Below are 25259 nucleotides of genomic sequence, written 5' to 3'. Positions count from 1 at the left end.
CATGATGCACATCATTACTGAATCAATCCATTCCAAATCTTCACACTATACATGACACAGGGGTGGAATATGTTGATCTGTCCTAGGGCAGCAGCAGACCTACTAGGACTGGGCTTGACAAACACAAATCATTTGCCTGTAATTTACTTGTTTGCGGCGGTGGACCTTGGCCTGCTCATAGTGAGCCGCCGCTGCTGTTGGGAAATCAAAACTGTCCCAACTGCTTGGAGCAACGCGATGCACATCAGACTCGCTACTTTTGTCCTCAAGAAGGAGGGATCTTGAGACCGTCATTACTCTGTTTTTGGAGAACGAATCTCCTCTCGGCTGGCACACTGGAAATGGGGATAATCACCATTATTTTGCAATGGATTTTCTTTTTCTCCAGGACAATTTGACCGGCAACAAGTTTATGTATGGGCTTGACATTTTTTTTTAAACGGCCAAAAGCCAGAATTTACCGGCTAACAGAAACTCTGGTGTGGTGGATGCTGTAGTGAGCGTGGGTATAAACTTGTCATCTCTCGGGTCTGTTGGTTGCTAGAAGAATCATCCAGAACCATCCAGTGGGGCTAAGGAGGTCTGCTTAATGATTTGGGCTTGTCTGTCTGTCTGTCTGTCGGTTTGCTGGCTGGTTGACTGTTGCTATAACAATCCAGTGAGGGGTGTGAAGTGTCATCTAACGTCTTTAAGGAGGCGCTCCTCTTCGGTTCAGCCGGTCCAGCAGACTCCCCAACCCCGCCATCCCCTACGCAGCCGCAAAACCATAGCTGTTCTACACTGGAGAGATACTCTGGGAGGTGTGTGTGTGTGTGTGGTCGATCTACCACAGCATTGATTATTGTGACTTGCCTAGTGTCATGGGATAGCTAGACTTGGTTCTCTGTATCCTTGTCTCTATCTCTCTCTGGGTTCCACCGGTGCTGGGGTTCCACCGGTGCTGGGATTCCACCGTCTGGGGTTCCACCGGTGCTGGGGTTCTACTGTCTGGGGTTCCACCGGTGCTGGCAGCCTGCTCTGATGTATAGACCACACGGGGTGATAATCTGGGTTCTAGATGCTATATGAGACTTTGTTACAGTAAACCAGCATTTCTCCATCCTGGTCCTGGTGACCTAAAGATGTACACTACTTCCCCCCAGGATCAGGATGGAGAAACAGTGGAGTAAATAACCCTGAATGTCATTTTGAACCTGTAGTCTTTCTGTTCCAATCTGTCAGATGTGACAGATAAGACCCTGAGGTCTCAGTCTAGTGGTCCATCATCATCCAGCTCTACCCTCAAACCCTCGCAGCCCGTCCTGGACAAGGAGCCCCTGACCCGGCTGCCTCGCCAGCGTTACATGGGCACCACCACCAGCTCCAGAGCCAAGAGGTCCCAGGGTGGTGAGGGCCTGAACATCTCCCCGACTGAGGAGCACTCTGCTGGGGGGAAGATCATGGAGGCGAGAGCCTCAGACCTCCAGGACATTACAGACCCGGAGTGCAAGGAGAATCTGCCGCCCCCTGTAGTCCAGCCCCCTGTAGTCCAGCCCCTTGTATCCCACACCACCACCACTTCCTCAGTGGAGCCTCCTGCTCCTGCCAGCCAGCCTCCCTCCGTCCCTCCTTCTCCTGCAGGGAACCACAGAGCCAGAGCAGCTCTCCACCTGGACCTGGCTGTGCCCTCTGACCCCTCCACACTGACCTTCCCTCTGGCCTCCCACAAGTCCCAGAGGAGGTTTGGAGACTCGACCCGCCCAACACGTCACGCCTTGGTCACCCCCACTGAGATGCGTTCTCTGGGGAAGGAGGCGAAGAGGTGCCTCCGTAACATGGAGGACAACTTGGGGCAACGGGGAGGATTATCAGGGCTCCGTAGCAGCCTGGCCCCCACCAACGCCACGTCTCCGGCCCCCGCCACGTCTCCGGCCCCCGCCACGTCTCCGGCCCCAACCCCCCGTCTGTGCTCAACCCTCCCTCAGGCCCAGCTCACTGAGAGCCCCTCCCATCTGCCCCAGCTGCAGCAGGCTAGCGACGGTCCCGTCTCTGGTTCTGCCTGTTCTTTCCCTCTCCATGGTGACTCTGGTCTCCATGGGGACTCTATAGAGGAAACCCTGAACCTTCAGATGTGTCACCAGGTAGCCAACGAGTTGAGGCACACCATGAGAAGAGCCGTCACGTTCTACAACAAGGTCAGATTACAAACCAATGAGACATTCTATTCACTAGCTTTTCAAAGATGCATGTGTTATCAAGTTTTATTAACCAGCCTGTCCCAACGTTTCAACTAAGCCTCTATCCTTTCAAAGGCATACTGCAGATTTTTTTTTTTTTGATATTTCAGTCGTTTCTCGACTTAACCAGAGAGTCCGAGCTCATGGGTACCATTTTGTTTTTTATCTCTGCGTGCAGTTTGGAGATTGAAGTTAGCACGACGTTAGTTTAGAGCAAATGCAGTTTGGAGATTGAAGTTAGCACGACGTTAGTTTAGAGCAAATGCAGTTTGGAGATTGAAGTTAGCACGACGTTAGTTTAGAGCAAATGCAGTTTGGAGATTGAAGTTAGCACGACGTTAGTTTAGAGCAAATGCAGTTTGGAGATTGAAGTTAGCACGACGTTAGTTTAGAGCAAATGCAGTTTGGAGATTGAAGTTAGCACGACGTTAGTTTAGAGCAAATGCAGTTTGGAGATTGAAGTTAGCACGACGTTAGTTTAGAGCAAATGCAGTTTGGAGATTGAAGTTAGCACGACGTTAGTTTAGAGCAAATGCAGTTTGGAGATTGAAGTTAGCACGACGTTAGTTTAGAGCAAATGCAGTTTGGAGATTGAAGTTAGCATGTCGTTAGCTTAGCGCAAATGCTTTTAGTCTCCCGGTACAGTAGCCAGCTCCTCTCAAAAGCAGGGGCATAAACTGTCTAACTACTCAAACTGGGTGGTTGGTCATTTATAGTCTTACAAAGCTATACATAGTAATCAATATTTTATACATTTTGTTAATTTCACTGATAATCATAAGATACCAGATTCTATCCACTTCCTCATTCCGTTGTCACATAGAGATCGCAACATATCTGTCCCATTATGGCCTCCGAGAACACGGACACCACCATTGAGACCGATACAATGTTCTCTCTCTCTCTCTGTTCTCTCACAGGTCTGCTGCATGACAGACACCCCAGAGCAGCAGGGCCAGATGTCGGCCATTTTAAAAGAGGCCTTCTGTGTGGCGCAGACGGAGCTGGACTCTGTGTTTCCTTCAGGTCAGAGGTCAGCAGCAGGTCACAGCGCCCCCTGTCCCCTGGAGGACTCTCCAGGTCGCCAGCTGAGAGACGACCGGACCGTGGCTCTACTGGAGAAATACTCCGAGATGCTGCTGTTTATTGCTGAGAAGAAGATGGACAGTAGTTAGCTGATGGGATTGCCCCCGCTAATATCAGAAGTTACTTTTCCGTAGCGGGTTAGGGGAATTGGGTTAAGGTTAGGAAAAAGTTATCCCTCTGACGCGACTCGAATATGCATGTTTTAACAGACATGACCCTAGCTGATGGAGGATGAGACAAGACGTCCTTACGCGAAGCAAATATTAACTAACCAGATGAACAGTTAGATTGCTTTCACTTCCCACCAGTCTGTTTCAATAGCATCCTGGCCCTTTAACTAACAGCATCCTGGCCTTTTAACTAACAGCATCCTGGCCCTTTAACTAACAGCATCCTGGCCCTTTAACTAACAGCATCCTGGCCCTTTAACTAACAGCATCCTGGCCCTTTAACTAACAGCATCCTGGCCCTTTAACTAACAGCATCCTGGCCCTTTAACTAACAGCATCCTGGCCCTTTAACTAACAGCATCCTGGCCCTTTAACTAACAGCATCCTGGCCCTTTAACTAACAGCATCCTGGCCCTTTAACTAACAGCATCCTGGCCCTTTAACTAACAGCATCCTGGCCCTTTAACTAACAGCATCCTGGCCCTTTAACTAACAGCATCCTGGCCCTTTAACTAACAGCATCCTTTTTAAACCTGACCGGGCGACTGTCTGTATATATTAGAATGTTTATTTAGATTTGTTTTAAACCCAATACTTTTAGTGAATGTTTAGCACCGCATTAGAGATTGACTGAAATAAGTCACTGGTAAATACATGCTTCACAATCTAGTTTAAAGTCTCCAACTTGTTTAAAATCTTCTTATTTTCCTCTTTATCTTAATGGATGTTTTATTTATTTTTGCTTATTGCTTTAATTGAAGCTCTTGTTTTGTCTCGTCTTTTTTTGTGTGTGTGTGGTAGCTGTTGTCATTCTTCGATTTATTTAGCTCTCAATGGTGGTTTGTTTTTGTAAGTCGCTGCAGGGTCCGTATCCACAAAAGCATCTCTGCTGATCTAGGATCAGGTTATCATTTTAGATCAAACACAATGCATTGTGGTTATTTTTATGAATACGATTACATTAGACAGATCCTAGATCAGCAATTCTCCTCTGGGATTCTTTTTAGGCTTTGAGCCCAGGTCCTTAAACCCCATTCTGTATCTAACCTTGTAGCCATGTAGACTGTTTTATTTAAAAACATGATCTATTGAGCATCAAAGCAGTCAATGAGGAGGAGTCATTCAGCCATAACCAAAGTGACCTGCTTTAATCAGTGTTTAAATTTTTTAACTCTTATTACTGTGGTCCGTTACTTTTGTTTCTGTACAAGTTATGTTCGCTATTTGATACTGAGTTTTCTCTTATCTAAGCAGTGAAGTTGAAGTTCAGTATTAGTTTTGGTTTCTGTTTGGGTCCTATTGAGGTTGGGAGCTAACAGACACTAGTGTTAAGGGCTCTATTATGTTAAAGCCTCTACCATCAGATGGGTATGATAGTCTCACCTGCAGTGTTTTGTACAGTCCCCATGGTGTTTCACTGTGTACTTCATGGTTTCACGTGAAATTGTTTAATTTCAATGTAAATTATTTGTAATATTTTACCTTTTTTTGCTTTTTTGCATTCATACAAAATGTCTATTTTACTAAGAATTTGTAATAAAGGTGTTTTACATATTGCTTTGTGTGTTCTCCATACAACAACCAGACTAGCTTTAATGTGGAACCCACTGGGGGGGGGGGGACCCAGGAACAGATGAAGGTCTGGAGAATGTCTGTGACAGAGGAATGAATGTGCCCAAGGTGTGTAGAGGAGGACCCTGGAGAACATTTGTGGAGAACCTCTGTGAAGACAGAATTGAAAGGAATTAGGGCGTCATCCTTGAAGAGAACTGCTGAACACAGACCTACTGAAGGCAGTCCTGGGAGGGGAGATCTCCTTTGAAATATAGACCAAATTGCTCATTGTCTTGATTCAGTCATGCGCTTTCTGTTGGCCCGTATTTATAACTTATTTTAGTTGGTTAGACTAGTGCTGCGTTGAGGTGCTATTCGGGAACTAGGAATCATCCGAATTTTCCCGACTTGCGAACTGGTTGAACGCAGCATGTGAATAACTACAAGCAGTTAGCAAATCGGAAGTTTCCTAGTTCCTGATTTAGCACTTGAACGTGGCATAAGATAGTAGAGGTTATTTGACAGTGGTCACATTCAAACAGATTAGTTTTTTTTAATATGCATTGTATTTCAGCACGGGTGTGTCCTGCTCTAACATGTTTTCAATGACGACGATGACGAGTCCGGTCTGACTCAGGAAAACAGCGCTAAGCAGCATCTGATTGGATGGGAAACTTGTTGTTCGCCCGACCGAACTGGTAACTTCCATGTTGACAGCCGAGAAGTCTCCGTAGAGATTTTATTGAAACGGAAAATGTAATAAATGTTTCTCTGATATACAATAGACTAAACTATTTGGCAATGCCGTTTAGTAACATCCTAAATTGTTGTAGGATTAGTGTATCATGGCGGCGCTAGGAGCGGAGTGTGTCGAGGCGTTTAAAGTGGAAGAAAAGATAAACGCACAGAAGACGGACGACTCATGGAAACGTCATATCATCCGCCAACTCAAACATCGGGATAAGTATCAGAAGGCGATGTTTCAAGATGTCATACTGGCATGTATGTAGAAGTATTTTGGTGAAGGTTTTGTGTTTAGTCGTTTTCTTTCAGATGGCCTAAAAAGCTTTAATTAATGAGCAAGATTCGTTTTCCGATTCAAGACAGTTGTAGAAATACTGTCATGCTGCAACACTAGATAACGAGGTTTCAATTCAATTGGCGACAGATTTTCATGCGAATACTATAGAATCCGCATTAAAATGAAAAAGTGCATTTTCCCACCAGTGTTGACACCAAATTCACTTTTTTTTACGGATAAAATCAGTGCGTGATGACGTAGGACACACAAACACAACGTAGGTTTACCTTTTTACTTTCCGTTTTCATGTACCAATTAAACATCTAAATAATTCAATGTTTCCATCGCCTTTTCAACTCTACGGATAGTTTCATCACAAACTGTTGCGTTAAATAGCAAATGTGCCTCCTCTGGTTTTGGGACGTGCTCTCTATCCCAACAGCTCACAGATACAGTGCTGGTAGGCTAGTCTACATTATGACATTTATTATGGATAAAAGGGAGAATATTTGTCAAACTGCAGTCAAGCATCGTGTCACCAGAATAAGACCCTCTATTGGAAAAGAGCATTAAGATCACAGTGCGCGTTCACCATCCTGTGAAGTTCATCAATGTATTTAATCTAGCCTAATAAACTGTATGGTTTCCTGATTTGTAGTGGCCCAAAAAAAGGCCAAAACCTAGAGAGGAACCAGGCTATGAGGGGTGACCAGAAGAGGACTGGCCACCCCTCATAGCCTGGTTCCTCTCTAGGTTTCTAATCTCCACCCTGCACAGCCAGAAGAGGACTGGCCACCCCTCATAGCCTGGTTCCTCTCTAGGTTTCTTCCTAGATTTTGGCCTTTCTAGGGAGTTTTTCCTAGCCACCGTGCTTCTACAACTGCATTGCTTGCTGTTTTGGGGTTTTAGGCTGGGTTTCTGTACAGCACTTTGAGATATCAGCTGATGTAAGAAGGGCTATATAAATACATTTGATTTGATCATCACTAATAAACTGTATGGTTATTATATCAACATTTGCGCATAAGGACGTTGCCACCGCAATTTTCGTGCATTATTAAGTTTACCCACACAAAAATATCCCACCATTTCAAACTAACAAATAATCTATTGGCAGTACCATCACAGCAGCCATATTTTTTTTGTTATATGGTATGACTTTACTTGCATAAAAACTGTGGATGGAAACATGGTTTATGTAACAAAAACGAATGTAGCTAGGTTTCCATCCAATTGGCAACAGATTTCCATGCGAATATTATTAAATCTGCATAAAAACAATATTTGCAATTTCTCACCAGAGATGTTTCCATCAAATTGACTTTGTTTGTGATAAAAGTGTGTGCATGATGATGTAGTGCACATAAAAAAAAGACCCTTTTTTCAGTTCAATTCCCATTTACCGAATAAAAAAAACCAAACAAATTAAATGGGTTTCCATCACATTTTCAACTCTACTGAAGGTCGTCCCCCCCCCCCAAAGTGTGTGTGTTATATAGCGAGTTTGTCGACTCTAGTATTGAGCTACAGCCAACAGCTGCCACATACAGTACAGTAGTTAACATTATGAGATTATTATGGACAAAAGAGCAAGTTATCTGTCAAACTGCAGCCAAGCATCGATGATGTGTAGGCAGTCACTGTAAATAAGAATTAGTTCTTATTAAGGCTTCCTGAGTGGCGCAGTGATCTAAGGCACTGCATCGCTGTGCTATCTAGAGATCCTGGTTCGAGTCCTGTTTTTGTCGCAGCTGGCCACGACCGGGTTTGGCCGGCAGGGATGTCCTTGCCCCATCTAGCGACTCCTGTGGCGGGCCGGGCGCATGCACACTGACATGGTCGCCAGTTATTTCCGCCGACACGGTGTTTCCTCCGACACATTGGTGTGACTGGCTCCTGGGTTAAGCGGGCATTGTGTCTAGAATCAGTTCGGCTTAGTTGGGTCGTGTTTCGGAGGACGGACGACTCTCGACCTTCGCTTTTTCCCGAGTCCGTACGGGATTTGCAGCAACAAGACTGTGACTACCACGAAAAAGGGGTAACCCCCCCCCCCCCCAAAAAACTATTTTGTTCTTTAATTAAATTTAAAAAATCATGTCACCAGTATGAGTAAGACGTTTAATATTAATTTGAAAGGAGCATCAAGCTCATCACCCTGTGAAGTTCATCACCATTTATTTAATCTGTAGCATAAAAAAACTGATTGCTTTCCCATGACTCCAAATTTACTTCAGTATTATGGTTATATCAATATTTGCACATAAGGAAGTTTCCAAGGACATTTCGCATTATTAATTTTACTAACACAAAAATGTCTAAAAACCTGTTTTTGTTTTGTCGTTATGGGGTATTGTGTGTAGATTGATGAGGGGTAAATCTATTTCATCAATTTTAGAATAAGGCTGTAATGTAACAAAATGTGGAAAAGTCAAGGGGTCTGAATACTTTCCGAATACACTGTATAATGATGTTCTGTGTTCTATAATGATGTTCTGTGTTCTATAATGATGTTCTGTGTTCTATAATGATGATGTCATCCTACAGATATCAATCTGCTGGAGAGGTCCAATCAGAGAGCCCTCATCACGAAAGGCATCCTGGGATCTGGTTCAAGGTCATTATTACACTAGAAGAATGCTGTTGTCAATGTGCTTACTTCTCAATGGACGTATTTATCTTGTTTTGATGTGTAAGGCCAGGACTTTCCCACCCAGGAAGAACTCTGCCCTATTCATGTGTGAGATAGAAACCTGTATGGAATATTTCCTGTGAGAGATAGTTTGTTAAGCTTCTGTGTGTTTTGTATTTGTTTGTATTATGGATCCCCATTAGTTCCTGCCAAGGTAGCAGCTACTCTTCCTGGGGTTTATTATGGATCCCCATTAGTTCCTGCCAAAGCAGCAGCTACTCTTCCTGGGGTTTATTATGGATCCCCATTAGTTCCTGCCAAGACAGCAGCTACTCTTCCTGGGGTTTATTATGGATCCCCATTAGTTCCTGTCAAGGCAGCAGCTACTCTTCCTGGGGTTTATTATGGATCCCCATTAGTTCCTGCCCAGGCAGCAGCTACTCTTCCTGGGGTTTATTATGGATCCCCTTTAGTTCCTGCCAAGGCAGCAGCTACTCTTCCTGGGGTTTATTATGGATCCCCATTAGTTCCTGCCAAGGCAGCGGCTACTCTTCCTGGGGTTTATTATGGATCCCCATTAGTTCCTGCCCAGGCAGCAGCTACTCTTCCTGGGGTTTATTATGGATCCCCATTAGTTCCTGCCAAGGCAGCAGCTACTCTTCCTGGGGTTTATTATGGATCCCGATTAGTTCCTGCCAAGGCAGCAGCTACTCTTCCTGGGGTTTATTATGGATCCCCATTAGTTCCTGCCAAGGCAGCAGCTACTCTTCCTGGGGTTTATTATGGATCCCCTTTAGTTCCTGCCAAGGCAGCAGCTACTCTTCCTGGGGTTTGTTATGGATCCCCATTAGTTCCTGCCAAGGCAGCAGCTACTCTTCCTGGGGTTTGTTATGGATCCCCATTAGTTCCTGCCAAGGCAGCAGCTACTCTTCCTGGGGTTTATTATGGATCCCCATTAGTTCCTGCCAAGGCAGCAGCTACTCTTCCTGGGGTTTATTATGGATCCCCATTAGTTCCTGCCAAGGCAGCAGCTACTCTTCCTGGGGTTTGTTATGGATCCTCATTAGTTCCTGCCAAGACAGCAGCTACTCTTCCTGGGGTTTATTATGGATCCCCATTAGTTCCTGCCAAGGCAGCAGCTACTCTTCCTGGGGTTCATTATGGATCCCCCTTAGTTCCTGCCAAGGCAGCAGCTACTCTTCCTGGGGTTTATTATGGATCCCCATTAGTTCCTGCCAAGACAGCAGCTACTCTTCCTGGGGTTTATTATGGATCCCCATTAGTTCCTGCCAAGGCAGCAGCTACTCTTCCTGGGGTTTATTATGGATCCCCATTAGTTCCTGCCAAGGCAGCAGCTACTCTTCCTGAGGTTTGTTATGAAATTTCATTAGTTCCTGCCAAGGCAGCAGCTACTCTTCCTGGGGTTTATTATGGATCCCCATTAGTTCCTGCCAAGGCAGCAGCTACTCTTCCTGGGGTTTGTTATGGATCCCCATTAGTTCCTGCCAAGGCAGCAGCTACTCTTCCTGGGGTCCAAACACATTAAGGCACTTACATTACACATAAAACAAAAGATAAAACAGTACGTCATATAACATTATTACACCACTACATTTCTACAATACAAAATGTACAATACCACCATACAACAATATTACAATGTACGTGAGTGTAGAGTGCGTGTGCTAGCGTTTGTGTGTATACGTGTGTGTGTGTGTGTGTGTGTGTGTGTGTGTGTGTGTGTGTGTGTGTGTGTGTGTGTGTGTGTGTCTCTTCACAGTCTACACTGTTCCATAAGGTGTATGTTTAACTGTTTATTAAATCTGATTCTACTGCTTGCATCAGTTACCTGATGTGGTATAGAGTTCCATGTAGTCATGGCTCTATGTAGTACTGTGCACCTCCCATAGTCTGTTCTGGACTTGGAGACTGTAGAGAGACCTCTGGTGGCATGTCTTGTGGGGTATGTATGGGTGTTCGAGCTGTGGGATAGTAGTTTAAACAGACAGCTCTGTAGATTCAGCTTGACAACAATTCTTACAAAAACAAGTAGTGATGAAGTCAGTCTCTTTTCCACTTTGAGCCAGGAGAGATTGGCATGCATATTATTCATGTTAGCTCTCTGTGTACTTTTAAGGGCCAGCCGTGCTGCCCTGTTCTGAGCCAATTGCAATTTTGCTAAGTCATTCTTTGTGGCACCTGATCACACTACTGAACAGTAGCCCAGGTGCGACTGTGGGTTTCCTGTCTTGAGACCTCACTCTAACCTGTGAACGTGTGTTTGACCTCACAGGTACCCAGCCTCCTCCAACGATTCCTTGACGTCTCTGATTTCCAAGAATGATGATCTGAAGAAAACAACAGGGGAGGTAGGAAACAGGAAGTAACTGTGTTGATGATTTATGACTGAGATACAGGCAGGGACTCTGATTTGACATTTTGCTGTCGGCAACACTTTCAGTTGTTGACACTATGGAGAATCATTCAGAGAGCAGCAGTGTTGAAAATCACCTTGCTGGCAACATCGCCTTATCTTTGCGGTATTTATATAGGGCATAGTCTCCACCAATCTGTCATCAAGCATGGCATATGTGTTGTGTTTTGATACTGTCTGTCAGTGATAGCCAGAAAGAGAGACGAAACCAGGAAGCGGACATCCTGCCTTGTTCTGGTCCTGTGAATGGTGTGCTCCTTATTCTACTGTAAAAGGAAACATCAGTTTGTTGCTCATCTCTGTTTTTTATATCTACTGCATAGATACAATATCTTACAATACAATGCCAGATAACTGTGTATTTCTACTGTGTCTCTAGTGGAGAGACTCTACTGTGAGTCTCTACTGTGAGTCTCTACTGTGAGTCTCTAGTTTACAGTCTCTACTGTGAGTCTCTACTGTGAGTCTCTAGCTGACAGTCTCTACTGTGCGTCTCTACTGTGAGTCTCTACTGTGAGTCTCTACTGTGTTCTCTAGCTGACAGACTCTACTGTGTTTTCTAGCTGACAGACTCTACTGTGTTTTCTAGCTGACAGACTCTACTGTGTTTTCTAGCCGACAGACTCTACTGTGTTTTCTAGCCGACAGACTCTACTGTGTTTTCTAGCTGACAGACTCTACTGTGTTTTCTAGCTGACAGACTCTACTGTGTTTTCTAGCTGACAGACTCTACTGTGTTTTCTAGCTGACAGACTCTACTGTGTTTTCTAGCTGACAGACTCTACTGTGTTTTCTAGCTGACAGACTCTACTGTGTTTTCTAGCTGACAGACTCTACTGTGTTTTCTAGCTGACAGACTCTACTGTGTTTTCTAGCTGACAGACTCTACTGTGTTTTCTAGCTGACAGACTCTACTGTGTTTTCTAGCTGACAGACTCTACTGTGTTTTCTAGCTGGCAGACTCTACTGTGTTTTCTAGCTGACAGACTCTACTGTGTTTTCTAGCTGGCAGACTCTACTGTGTTTTCTAGCTGACAGACTCTACTGTGTTTTCTAGCTGACAGACTCTACTGTGTTTTCTAGCTGACAGACTCTACTGTGTTTTCTAGCTGACAGACTCTACTGTGTTTTCTAGCTGACAGACTCTACTGTGTTTTCTAGCTGACAGACTCTACTGTGTTTTCTAGCTGACAGACTCTACTGTGTTTTCTAGCTGACAGACTCTACTGTGTTTTCTAGCTGACAGACTCTACTGTGTTTTCTAGCTGACAGACTCTACTGTGTTTTCTAGCTGACAGACTCTACTGTGTTTTCTAGCTGACAGACTCTACTGTGTTTTCTAGCTGACAGACTCTACTGTGTTTTCTAGCTGACAGACTCTACTGTGTTTTCTAGCTGACAGACTCTACTGTGTTTTCTAGCTGACAGACTCTACTGTGTTTTCTAGCTGACAGACTCTACTGTGTTTTCTAGCTGACAGACTCTACTGTGTTTTCTAGCTGACAGACTCTACTGTGTTTTCTAGCTGACAGACTCTACTGTGTTTTCTAGCTGACAGACTCTACTGTGTTTTCTAGCTGAGAGACTCTACTGTGTTTTCTAGCTGAGAGACTCTACTGTGTTTTCTAGCTGACAGACTCTACTGTGTTTTCTAGCTGACAGACTCTACTGTGTTTTCTAGCTGGCCTACCAGGTATTGGAGCTCCAGCAGGAGATTAAGATCAAAGACTCCGTACTGGAAGAACAACATGCCAGGTAAACCTGTAGAACAACATGCCAGGTAAACCTGTAGAACAACATGCCAGGTAGAGACTGTAGAACAACATGCCAGGTGGGACTGTAGAACAACATGCCAGGTGAGGACTGTAGAACAACATGCCAGGTGAGACTGTAGAACAACATGCCAGGTGAGACTGTAGAACAACATGCCAGGTGAGACTGTAGAACAACATGCCAGGTAAACCTGTAGAACAACATGCCAGGTGGGACTGTAGAACAACATGCCAGGTGAGACTGTAGAACAACATGCCAGGTGAGACTGTAGAACAACATGCCAGGTAAACCTGTAGAACAACATGCCAGGTAGGACTGTAGAACAACATGCCAGGTAAACCTGTAGAACAACATGCCAGGTGAGACTGTAGAACAACATGCCAGGTGAGACTGTAGAACAACATGCCAGGTGAGACTGTAGAACAACATGCCAGGTAAGCCTGTAGAACAACATGCCAGGTGAGACTGTAGAACAACATGCCAGGTGAGACTGTAGAACAACATGCCAGGTAGGACTGTAGAACAACATGCCAGGTAGGACTGTAGAACAACATGCCAGGTGAGACTGTAGAACAACATGCCAGGTGGAAACTGTAGAACAACATGCCAGGTGGAGACTGTAGAACAACATGCCAGGTGAGACTGTAGAACAACATGCCAGGTAGGACTGTAGAACAACATGCCAGGTAAAGACTGTAGAACAACATGCCAGGTAGGACTGTAGAACAACATGCCAGGTAGGACTGTAGAACAACATGCCAGGTGAGACTGTAGAACAACATGCCAGGTGGAGACTGTAGAACAACATGCCAGGTGAGACTGTAGAACAACATGCCAGGTGGGGACTGTAGAACAACATGCCAGGTGGAGACTGTAGAACAACATGCCAGGTGGAGACTGTAGAACAACATGCCAGGTGGAGACTGTAGAACAACATGCCAGGTGGAGACTGTAGAACAACATGCCAGGTGGAGACTGTAGAACAACATGCCAGGTGGAGACTGTAGAACAACATGCCAGGTGAGACTGTAGAACAACATGCCAGGTAGGACTGTAGAACAACATGCCAGGTGGAGACTGTAGAACAACATGCCAGGTAAGACTGTAGAACAACATGCCAGGTGAGACTGTAGAACAACATGCCAGGTGAGACTGTAGAACAACATGCCAGGTGAGACTGTAGAACAACATGCCAGGTAGGACTGTAGAACAACATGCCAGGTGAGACTGTAGAACAACATGCCAGGTAGGACTGTAGAACAACATGCCAGGTAGGACTGTAGAACAACATGCCAGGTGAGACTGTGGAACAACATGCCAGGTAGGACTGTAGAACAACATGCCAGGTGGGACTGTAGAACAACATGCCAGGTTAGACTGTAGAACAACATGCCAGGTTAGACTGTAGAACAACATGCCAGGTGAGACTGTAGAACAACATGCCAGGTGAGACTGTAGAACAACATGCCAGGTGTGACTGATTCTGTAGAACAACATGCCAGGTTGGACTGTAGAACAACATGCCAGGTAGGACTGATTCTGTAGAACAACATGCCAGGTGAGACTTTAGAACAACATGCCAGGTGAGACTGTAGAACAACATGCCAGGTAGGACTGTAGGACAACATGCCAGGTAGGACTGTAGAACAACATGCCAGGTAGGACTGTAGAACAACATGCCAGGTAGGACTGTAGAACAACATGCCAGGTAGGACTGTAGAACAACATGCCAGGTGAGACTGTAGAACAACATGCCAGGTAGGACTGTAGAACAACATGCCAGGTAGGACTGTAGAACAACATGCCAGGTAGCACTGTAGAACAACATGCCAGGTAGGACTGTAGAACAACATGCCAGGTGAGACTGTAGAACAACATGCCAGGTAGGACTGTAGAACAACATGCCAGGTGGGACTGTAGAACAACATGCCAGGTGAGACTTTAGAACAACATGCCAGGTAGGACTTTAGAACAACATGCCAGGTGAGACTGTAGAACAACATGCCAGGTGAGACTGTAGAACAACATGCCAGGTGGAGACTGTAGAACAACATGCCAGGTAGGACTGATTCTGTAGAACAACATGCCAGCTGATTCTCCTCCAAGAAACCTGTAGGAAGGACCTGTTGAAACTTGAAAGAAAGCAAGCACAGCTTAATGTAGCTTATCCCAGGTCACTGTGATCACACAATCACATGAGCTGGTGCTATGGAAGCTGGTGGTTGAGTAGGACATGTCCTGACCAGGTTGAAATGTCGTCATGAAATATCCATGGCTCTAGTTAATAGAAACTACTATAACTGACAGGGTTGGGGTTAAGGTCAGGGTTACTAATATAACGATCTGTGTATTCAGGATGTGTGAGGTGAAGCGGGATCTGCTGGGGGTGCAGGCTGAGGATGGAAGTCTGAAGGTGCGTGTTGCCGAGGTGACGGAGGGGAACCGGCTGTTGAAACGGGAGTACGACTCTCTGCTGGAGCGGCACCATGATATGGACCAGACCTTCAGAGAGGAGAAGCTCAGAGGTCAGGAATTGCTGGAGGAACTGGTCCGGAGGAAGCAACACGCAGCCGTCAGGATGAACAGCCGCAACGAGAGACGGGTCAGGTGAGATTAACCCTGACCCTGCTGGGGGTCAAAGAGAGACGGGTCAGGTGAGCTGCTTCCTGGGGTCAAACAGGGCCCTGAGTTTTTCCTGAAGAGTGTAGGGGGAATATGCATTTCTCGAAGGCTGACCGTGTACAGACTTTTTATTTACTTTCCTGACCATTTGATCTCACCAAGAAAAACTCTGGGCCCTAATTAAAGCCTACAGGTTATAACTAGTTAAAGTCTACAGGTTATAACTAGTTAAAGTCTACAGGTTATAACTAGTTAAAGGCTACAGGTTATAACTAGTTAAAGGCTACAGGTTATAACTAGTTAAAGGCTACAGGTTATAACTAGTTAAAGGCTACAGGTTATAACTAGTTAAAGGCTATAGGTTATAACTAGTTAAAGTCTATAGGTTATAACTAGTTAAAGGCTACAGGTTATAACTAGTTAAAGGCTACAGGTTATAACTAGTTAAAGGCTACAGGTTATAACTAGTTAAAGGCTACAGGTTATAACTAGTTAAAGGCTACAGGTTATAACTAGTTAAAGGCTACAGGTTATAACTAGTTAAAGGCTATAGGTTATAACTAGTTAAAGGCTACAGGTTATAACTAGTTAAAGGCTATAGGTTATAACTTGTTAAAAGGCTACAGGTTATAACTAGTTTAAGGCTACAGGTTATAACCAGTTAAAGGCTATAGGTTATAACTAGTTAAAGTCTATAGGTTATAACTAGTTAAAAGGCTACAGGTTATAACTAGTTAAAAGGCTACAGGTTATAACTAGTTAAAGGCTACAGGTTATAACTAGTTAAAGGCTACAGGTTATAACTTGTTAAAGACTGTAGGTTATAACTAGTTAAAGGCTATAGGTTATAACTTGTTAAAGACTGTAGGTTATAACTAGTTAAAGGCTATAGGTTATAACTTGTTAAAGACTGTAGGTTATAACTACACTGAACAGAAATAGAAACGCAACATGCAACATTTTGAACGATTTTACTGAGTTACAGTTCATATAAGGAAATCAGTCAATGAAAATAAATTCATAAGGCCCTAATCTATGGATTTCACATGACTGGGCAGGTGCGCACTGGGTAGCCAGACCCAGTCAATCAGAATGAGTTTTTAACCACAAAAGGGCTTTATTACAGACAGAAATACTCCTCAGTTTCGTCAGCTGGTCTGTGGTCTCAGACGAGGCCGCAGATGAAGAAGCCGAATGTGGATGGATTATCTTGGCAAACGAGAAATGTTCACTAACAGGGATGGAAACCAATTTGTGCACAAAATTTGAGAGAAATACGTTTTTTTGTGTATATGTAATATTTCTGGGATCTTTTTATTTCAGCTCATGAAACATGGGACCAACACTTTACAATGTTGGGTTTTATATTTTAGTTCAGTATAGTTAAAGGTTATAGGTTATAACTAGTTAAAGGCTACAGGTTATAACTAGTTAAAGGCTATAGGTTATAACTAGTTAAAGGCTACAGGTTATAACTAGTTAAAGGCGACAGGTTATAACTAGTTAAAGGCTATAGGTTATACCTTGACCTCCTCAAGTCACGTGCAGGTAAAACTCCAGGCCCTATGAAGCATTAATGAATGTATTCAGAGTGAGTTGTATCTGTAATGTTGTTGCCATTCATTTCAACTGTCAACTCCACAGAGCCAGAGAGGCAAGTCTTCAGAAGGAACTGGAGACCGCCGGGAAGGTGAAGGTGACAATTGATGTGTAAGTAACTAGATTATATAGCCTACGTCGATGTGTAAGTAACTAGATTATATAGCCTACGTCGATGTGTAAGTAACTACATCATATAGCCTACGTCGATGTGTAAGTAACTACATTATATAGCCTACGTCGATGTGTAAGTAACTACATCATATAGCCTACGCCGATGTGTAAGTAACTACATTATATAGCCTACGTCGATGTGTAAGTAACTAGATCATATAGCCTACGTCGATGTGTAAGTAACTACATTATATAGCCTACGTCGATGTGTAAGTAACTACATCATATAGCCTACGTCGATGTGTAAGTAACTACATCATATAGCCTACGTCGATGTGTAAGTAACTACATCATATAGCCTACGTCGATGTGTAAGTAACTAGATCATATAGGCTACGTCGATGTGTAAGTAACTAGAATATATAGCCTACATTGATGTGCAACTCTTTAGTATAGATTGTATAGTCCCATCGATGTGTATGTAGCTCTCACTAGATTGAGAATAGGTTAAAGTGTTCCCTTTTGTATTGTAGTAGCTCATGTCCAGAGTGCCACACAAAGCTAAAGGATAATAAAGTGTTGTGCTGTTTCCCTTCCAGCGGGTCTGTCAGTGCCCCGGCCTCCAGAGAAGCCTCCCCTAAGAGTGATCTGGCTGAGAGACGGACCACTAGACTGTTCAGGTAGAAGAAGGCTGAGCGACGGACCACTAGAATGTTCTGGTAGAGGAAGGCTGAGAGACGGACCACTAGAATGTTCTGGTAGAGGAAGGCTGAGCGACGGACCACTAGAATGTTCTGGTAGAGGAAGGCTGAGAGACGGACCGCTAGAATGTTCTGGTAGAGGAAGGCTGAGAGACGGACCACTAGACTGTTCAGGTAGAAGAAGGCTGAGCGACGGACCACTAGAATGTTCTGGTAGAGGAAGGCTGAGAGACGGACCACTAGAATGTTCTGGTAGAGGAAGGCTGAGAGACGGACCACTAGAATGTTCTGGTAGAGGAAGGCTGAGAGACGGACCGCTAGAATGTTCTGGTAGAGGAAGGCTGAGAGACGGACCACTAGACTGTTCAGGTAGAAGAAGGCTGAGCGACGGACCACTAGAATGTTCTGGTAGAGGAAGGCTGAGAGACGGACCACTAGAATGTTCTGGTAGAGGAAGGCTGAGCGACGGACCACTAGAATGTTCTGGTAGAGGAAGGCTGAGAGACGGACCACTAGAATGTTCTGGTAGAGGAAGGCTGAGAGACGGACCACTAGAATGTTCTGGTAGAGGAAGGCTGAGAGACGGACCACTAGAATGTTCTGGTAGAAGAAGGCTGAGAGACGGACCACTAGAATGTTCTGGTAGAGGAAGGCTGAGAGACGGACCACTAGAATGTTCTGGTAGAGGAAGGCTGAGAGACGGACCGCTAGAATGTTCTGGTAGAGGAAGGCTGAGAGACGGACCGCTAGAATGTTCTGGTAGAGGAAGGCTGAGAGACGGACCACTAGAATGTTCTGGTAGAGGAAGGCTGAGAGACGGACCACTAGAATGTTCTGGTAGAGGAAGGCTGAGAGACGGACCACTAGAATGTTCTGGTAGAGGAAGGCTGAGAGACGGACCACTAGAATGTTCTGGTAGAGGAAGGCTGAGAGACGGACCACTAGAATGTTCTGGTAGAGGAAGGCTGAGAGACGGACCACTAGAATATTCTGGTAGAGGAAGGCTGAGAGACGGACCACTAGAATGTTCTGGTAGAGGAAGGCTGAGAGACGGACCACTAGAATGTTCTGGTAGAGGAAGGCTGAGAGACGGACCGCTAGAATGTTCTGGTAGAGGAAGGCTGAGAGACGGACCGCTAGAATGTTCTGGTAGAAGAAGGCTGAGAGACGGACCACTAGAATGTTCTGGTAGAGGAAGGCTGAGAGACGGACCACTAGAATGTTCTGGTAGAGGAAGGCTGAGAGACGGACCACTAGAATGTTCTGGTAGAGGAAGGCTGAGAGACGGACCACTAGAATGTTCTGGTAGAGGAAGGCTGAGAGACGGACCACTAGAATGTTCTGGTAGAGCAAGGCTGAGAGACGGACCACTAGAATGTTCTGGTAGAGGAAGGCTGAGAGACGGACCACTAGAATGTTCTGGTAGAGGAAGGCTGAGAGACGGACCACTAGAATGTTCTGGTAGAGGAAGAAATTACAGAAATCACTCAAAGTTCAGATGGCATTTCAAGGCCTTCCTTCCCATGGAAGAAAAAACAAGATTCTTGTTGGAAGTCATTGTCGGGTTATAGTGTTTTCACATTCTACCTCAAAGTAACTTTAGTGTGATGTTCTAATGGTGAAAATTTTATTATATTTTTAAAATGTAAAAATGATTAAATACATTTAAAAAATGCTTACACTGCATGATAAGTTCCAAAAGGATCTTCAGTTACAATGCTCGGATCTTCATTTGATCACTCTTTGTTGCTGAGAATTTTCCTGCATAGGAAATGCAAGCTTGTAGTGTATTTGAGTTTTTAAAAGTTTGTAATTTCAGACTTGATTTGTCCAAACGAAAAATGTATCAACCCCTACAGAAATGTTGGTTAATTATAATCCATGTAATAATTCACATTTCCTATTGCTGCAGTATTCTTTTCCTGCTGTAGCAAACTGGCTCAAGTTAAGATCCTGCATCTGTAACATCACAATGCCTACTACATCACAATGCCTACTACATCACAATGCTTACTACATCACAATGCTTACTACATCTAAATTGATTAAACCATTCCTTCAAGTGTGTTTTAAAAGTTCTAAAAACTTCACTTAACTTTTTTCCCCCCTAGGTCAGCCTCAGTAACATCCCCTCCCAGGATTCTAGATTCCATCAAAGAGCTTTTTGAGTGAGTTACATAGACAGAATAATATGAGTGTTCTGTGATTCTGTGGTTACATAGACAGAATAATATGAGTGTTCTGTGGTTACATAGACAGAATAATATGAGTGTTCTGTGATTCTATGGTTACAGAGACAGAATAATATGAATGTTCTGTGGTTACATAGACAGAATAATATGAGTGTTCTGTGGTTCTATGGTTACATAGACAGAATAATATGAATGTTCTGTGGTTACATAGACAGAATAATATGAATGTTCTATGGTTACAGAGACAGAATAATATGAGTGTTCTCTGGTTACATAGACAGAATAATATGAGTGTTCTCTGGTTACATAGACAGAATAATATGAATGTTCTGTGGTTACATAGACAGAATAATATGAATGTTCTGTGGTTACATAGACAGAATAATATGAATGTTCTGTGGTTACATAGACAGAATAATATGAGTGTTCTCTGGTTACATAGACAGAATAATATGAGTGTTCTGTGATTCTGTGGTTACATAGACAGAATAATATGAATGTTTTGTGGTACTATGGTTACATAGACAGAATAACATGAATGTTATATGGTTACATAGACAGAATAATATGAATGTTCTGTGGTTACATAGACAGAATAATATGAATGTTCTGTGGTTACATAGACAGAATAATATGAATGTTCTATAGTTACATAGACAGAATAACATGAATGTTCTGTGGTTACATAGACAGAATAATATGAATGTTCTGTGGTTCTATGGTTACATAGACAGAATAATATGAATGTTCTGTGGTTACATAGACAGAATAATATGAGTGTTCTATGGTTACATAGACAGAATAATATGAGTGTTCTTCTGGTTACATAGACAGAATAATATGAATGTTCTGTGGTTACATAGACAGAATAATATGAATGTTCTGTGGTTACATAGACAGAATAATATGAGTGTTCTGTGGTTCTGTGGTTACATAGACAGAATAATATGAAGGTTCTGTGGTTACATAGACAGAATAATAGGAATGTTCTGTGGTTACATAGACATAATAATATGAATGTTCTGTGGTTCTGTGGTTACATAGACAGAATAATATGAATGTTCTGTGGTTACATAGACATAATAATATGAATGTTCTGTGGTTCTATGGTTACATAGACAGAATAATATGAGTGTTCTCTGGTTACATAGACATAATAATATGAGTGTTCTGTGGTTCTATGGTTACATAGACAGAATAATATCAATGTTCTCTGGTTCTATGGTTACATAGACAGAATAATATGAATGTTCTGTGGTTACATAGACAGAATAATATGAATGTTCTGTGGTTACATAGACAGAATAATATCAATGTTCTGTGGTTCTATGGTTACATAGACAGAATAATATGAATGTTCTGTGGTTACATAGACAGAATAATATGAATGTTCTGTGGTTACATAGACAGAATAATATGAATGTTCTGTGGTTACATAGACAGAATAATATGAATGTTCTATGGTTCTGTGGTTACATAGACAGAATAATATGAATGTTCTATGGTTACATAGACAGAATAATATGAGTGTTCTGTGGTTACATAGACAGAATAATATGAATGTTCTGTGGTTACATAGACAGAATTATATGAATGTTCTGTGGTTACATAGACAGAATAATATGAATGTTCTGTGGTTACATAGACAGAATAATATGAATGTTCTGTGGTTCTATGGTTACATAGACAGAATAATATGAATGTTCTGTGGTTACATAGACAGAATAATATGAATGTTCTGTGATTCTATGGTTACATAGACAGAATAATATGAATGTTCTGTGGTTATATAGACAGAATAATATTACATTTACATTTAAGTCATTTAGCAGACGCTCTTATCCAGAGCGACTTACAAATTGGTGCATTCACCTTATAATATCCAGTGGAACAACCACTTTACAATAGTGCATCTAAATCTTTTAAGGGGGGGTTAGAAGGATTACTTTATCCTATCCCAGGTATTCCTTAAAGAGGTGGGGTTTCAGGTGTCTCCGGAAGGTGGTGATTGACTCCGCTGTCCTGGCGTCGTGAGGGAGCTTGTTCCACCATTGGGGTGCCAGAGCAGCGAACAGTTTTGACTGGGCTGAGCGGGAACTGTGCTTCCTCAGAGGTAGGGAGGCGAGCAGGCCAGAGGTGGATGAACGCAGTGCCCTTGTTTGGGTGTAGGGCCTGATCAGAGCCTGAAGGTACGGAGGTGCCGTTCCCCTCACAGCTCCATAGGCAAGCACCATGGTCTTGTAGCGGATGCGAGCTTCGACTGGAAGCCAGTGGAGAGAGCGGAGGAGCGGGGTGACGTGAGAGAACTTGGGAAGGTTGAACACCAGACGGGCTGCGGCGTTCTGGATGAGTTGTAGGGGTTTAATGGCACAAGCAGGGAGCCCAGCCAACAACGAGTTGCAGTAATCCAGACGGGAGATGACAAGTGCCTGGATTAGGACCTGCGCCGCTTCCTGTGTGAGGCAGGGTCGTACTCTGCGAATGTTGTAGAGCATGAACCTACAGGATCTGGTCACCGCCTTGATGTTAGTGGAGAACGACAGGGTGTTGTCCAGGGTCACGCCGAGGCTCTTAGCACTCTGGGAGGAGGACACAAGGGAGTTGTCAACCGTGATGGCGAGATCATGGAACGGGCAGTCCTTCCCCGGGAGGAAGAGCAGCTCCGTCTTGCCGAGGTTCAGCTTGAGGTGGTGATCCGTCATCCACACTGATATGTCTGCCAGACATGCAGAGATGCGATTTGCCACCTGGTTGTCAGAAGGGGGAAAGGAGAAGATTAATTGTGTGTCATCTGCATAGCAATGATATGAGAGACCATGTGAGGATATGACAGAGCCAAGTGACTTGGTGTATAGCGAGAATAGGAGAGGGCCTAGAACTGAGCCCTGGGGGACACCAGTGGTGAGAGCACGTGGTGCGGAGACAGATTCTCGCCACGCCACCTGGTAGGAGCGACCTGTCAGGTAGGACGCAATCCAAGCGTGGGCCGCGCCGGAGATGCCCAGGTCGGAGAGGGTGGAGAGGAGGATCTGATGGTTCACAGTATCAAAGGCAGCAGATAGGTCTAGAAGGATGAGAGCAGAGGAGAGTTAGCTTTAGCAGTGCGGAGAGCCTCCGTGACACAGAGAAGAGCAGTCTCAGTTGAATGCCCAGTCTTGAAACCTGACTGATTAGGATCAAGAAGGTCATTCTGAGAGAGATAGCAAGAGAGCTGGCCAAGGACGGCGCGTTCAAGAGTTTTGGAGAGAAAAGGAAAGAAGGGATACTGGTCTGTAGTTGTTGACATCGGAGGGATCGAGTGTAGGTTTTTTTCAGAAGGGGTGCAACTCTCGCTCTCTTGAAGACGGAAGGGACGTAGCCAGCGGTCAAGGATGAGTTGATGAGCGAGGTGAGGTAGGGGAGAAGGTCTCCGGAAATGGTCTGGAGAAGAGAGGAGGGGATAGGGTCAAGTGGGCAGGTTGTTGGGCGGCCGGCCGTCACAAGACGCGAGATTTCATCTGGAGAGAGAGGGGAGAAAGAGGTCAAAGCACAGGGTAGGGCAGTGTGAGCAGGACCAGCGGTGTCATTTGACTTAGCAAACGAGGATCGGATGTCGTCAACCTTCTTTTCAAAATGGTTGACGAAGTCATCCGCAGAGAGGGAGGAGGGGGGGAGGGGGAGGAGGATTCAGGAGGGAGGAGAAGGTAGCGAAGAGCTTCCTAGGGTTAGAGGCAGATGCTTGGAGTTTAGAGTGGTGATATGAATGTTCTGTGGTTTACATAGACAGAATAATATGAATGTTCTGTGGTTACATAGACAGAATAATATAGACAGAATAATATGAATGTTCTGTGGTTACATAGACAGAATAATATGAATGTTCTGTGGTTACATAGACAGAATAATATGAATGTTCTGTGGTTCTGTGGTTACATAGACAGAATAATATGAATGTTCTGTGGTTACATAGACAGAATAATATGAATGTTCTGTGGTTACATAGACAGAATAATATGAATGTTCTGTGGTTACATAGACAGAATAATATGAATGTTCTGTGGTTACATAGACAGAATAATATGAATATTCTGTGATTCTATGGTTACATAGACAGAAAAATATGAATGTTCTGTGGTTATATAGACAGAATAATATGAATGTTCTATGGTTCTGTGGTTACATAGACAGAATAATATGAATGTTCTGTGGTTACATAGACAGAATAATATGAATGTTCTGTGGTTACATAGACAGAATAATATGAATGTTCTGTGGTTACATAGACAGAATAATATGAATGTTTTGTGGTTCTATTACATAGACAGAATAATATGAATGTTCTGTGGTTACATAGACAGAATAATATGAATGTTCTGTGGTTACATAGACAGAATAATATGAATGTTTTGTGGTTCTATGGTTACATAGACAGAATAATATGAGTGTTCTATGGTTACGTAGACAGAATAATATGAATGTTTTTAAGTTATTCCTCATAATGAAATGAGTTACATGTAATGTAACATGCAGAATATATAGATATTTGGCTCTTGCTTCACGTAGTCCAGACATTAGTCTGCTAATGTTAGCTCCTACTGAGCTCAATCAGTAAGAAACTTTTTCTCCTTCTCATGAACATTGATGATTATTTCTTCCCTAACCCTTCCTCCTCTTCCTCTTCTCTCTCATCTTCCTTCATAGTGTACATACTAGGTTATTGACGCATAGTGACACATCAGCCATTTCTGCTGTCTTGGTCACTCCATTGGCAGTCATACACTCATCAACAACTCCACTTCATTCACATGCTTCTCCTTTTCCAGCAGCCTTGCTGATTTATGCTAGCAAACATTACATCTCGGTTTGCTTATGTATACATTTTACAGCCAGATGGCAGATATATATATAGACACATAATCTGCACATTTCTTAGTCTCATCATACAGTATGTCTTTAACCCACAGTTCTGGGGTGTGCCTCATACTGTTATATTTCAGGTAGACAGATACAGACAGACAGACAGACACTCTGCCCCTTGTCCATCTCCTCTGAAGGCTGAAATATACTTTACTTTGTTTTTACCATGATCATCAGGAAAAAACCCTGGCCCTAGTTACTGTACATTACAATGATTTTAACTGGGGAAAATGTAGGGCCTATGTCCTATGA

General features: G+C 43.6%; 2 protein-coding genes across 7 annotated transcripts in view; both read left to right on the top strand.

Moving 5' to 3' along the window:
- wdr62 (WD repeat domain 62) overlaps positions 1 to 5029 on the top strand; it is a 60998-nt gene extending 55969 nt beyond the window's left edge. The window contains exons 29-31 of one of the 2 annotated variants that reach the window (XM_014215448.2): positions 660 to 800; positions 1222 to 2174; positions 3137 to 5029. In XM_014215448.2, the coding sequence (XP_014070923.2) occupies positions 660 to 800; positions 1222 to 2174; positions 3137 to 3391 (1349 nt within the window). In that variant the 3' untranslated portion in view covers positions 3392 to 5029. The remainder of the gene's footprint in view (positions 1 to 659; positions 801 to 1221; positions 2175 to 3136) is intronic. The other variant, XM_014215449.2, reaches the window with a different exon arrangement.
- A 49-nt stretch (positions 5030 to 5078) lies between these two features.
- LOC106613341 (protein Atg16l2) overlaps positions 5079 to 25259 on the top strand; it is a 74952-nt gene continuing 54771 nt past the window's right edge. Inside the window, exons 1-9 of one of the 5 annotated variants that reach the window (XM_045724878.1) lie at positions 5082 to 5724; positions 5860 to 6028; positions 8592 to 8661; positions 10970 to 11045; positions 12792 to 12865; positions 15239 to 15490; positions 17150 to 17215; positions 17818 to 17898; positions 20031 to 20087. In XM_045724878.1, coding sequence (XP_045580834.1) covers positions 5872 to 6028; positions 8592 to 8661; positions 10970 to 11045; positions 12792 to 12865; positions 15239 to 15490; positions 17150 to 17215; positions 17818 to 17898; positions 20031 to 20087 — 833 coding nt within the window. In that variant the 5' untranslated portion in view covers positions 5082 to 5724; positions 5860 to 5871. Of the gene's footprint in view, positions 6029 to 8591; positions 8662 to 10969; positions 11046 to 12791; positions 12866 to 15238; positions 15491 to 17149; positions 17216 to 17817; positions 17899 to 20030; positions 20088 to 25259 lie in introns of all 5 variants that reach the window. The other 4 variants (XM_045724877.1, XM_045724880.1, XM_045724876.1 and 1 more) reach the window with 4 other exon arrangements.

Source organism: Salmo salar, chromosome ssa09 (genome assembly GCF_905237065.1).
Source record: "Salmo salar chromosome ssa09, Ssal_v3.1, whole genome shotgun sequence".
NCBI lineage: Eukaryota > Metazoa > Chordata > Actinopteri > Salmoniformes > Salmonidae > Salmo > Salmo salar.
The sequence above is the reverse complement of the archived record's forward strand: the minus strand, read 5'-3'. Positions and strand labels throughout refer to the sequence as shown.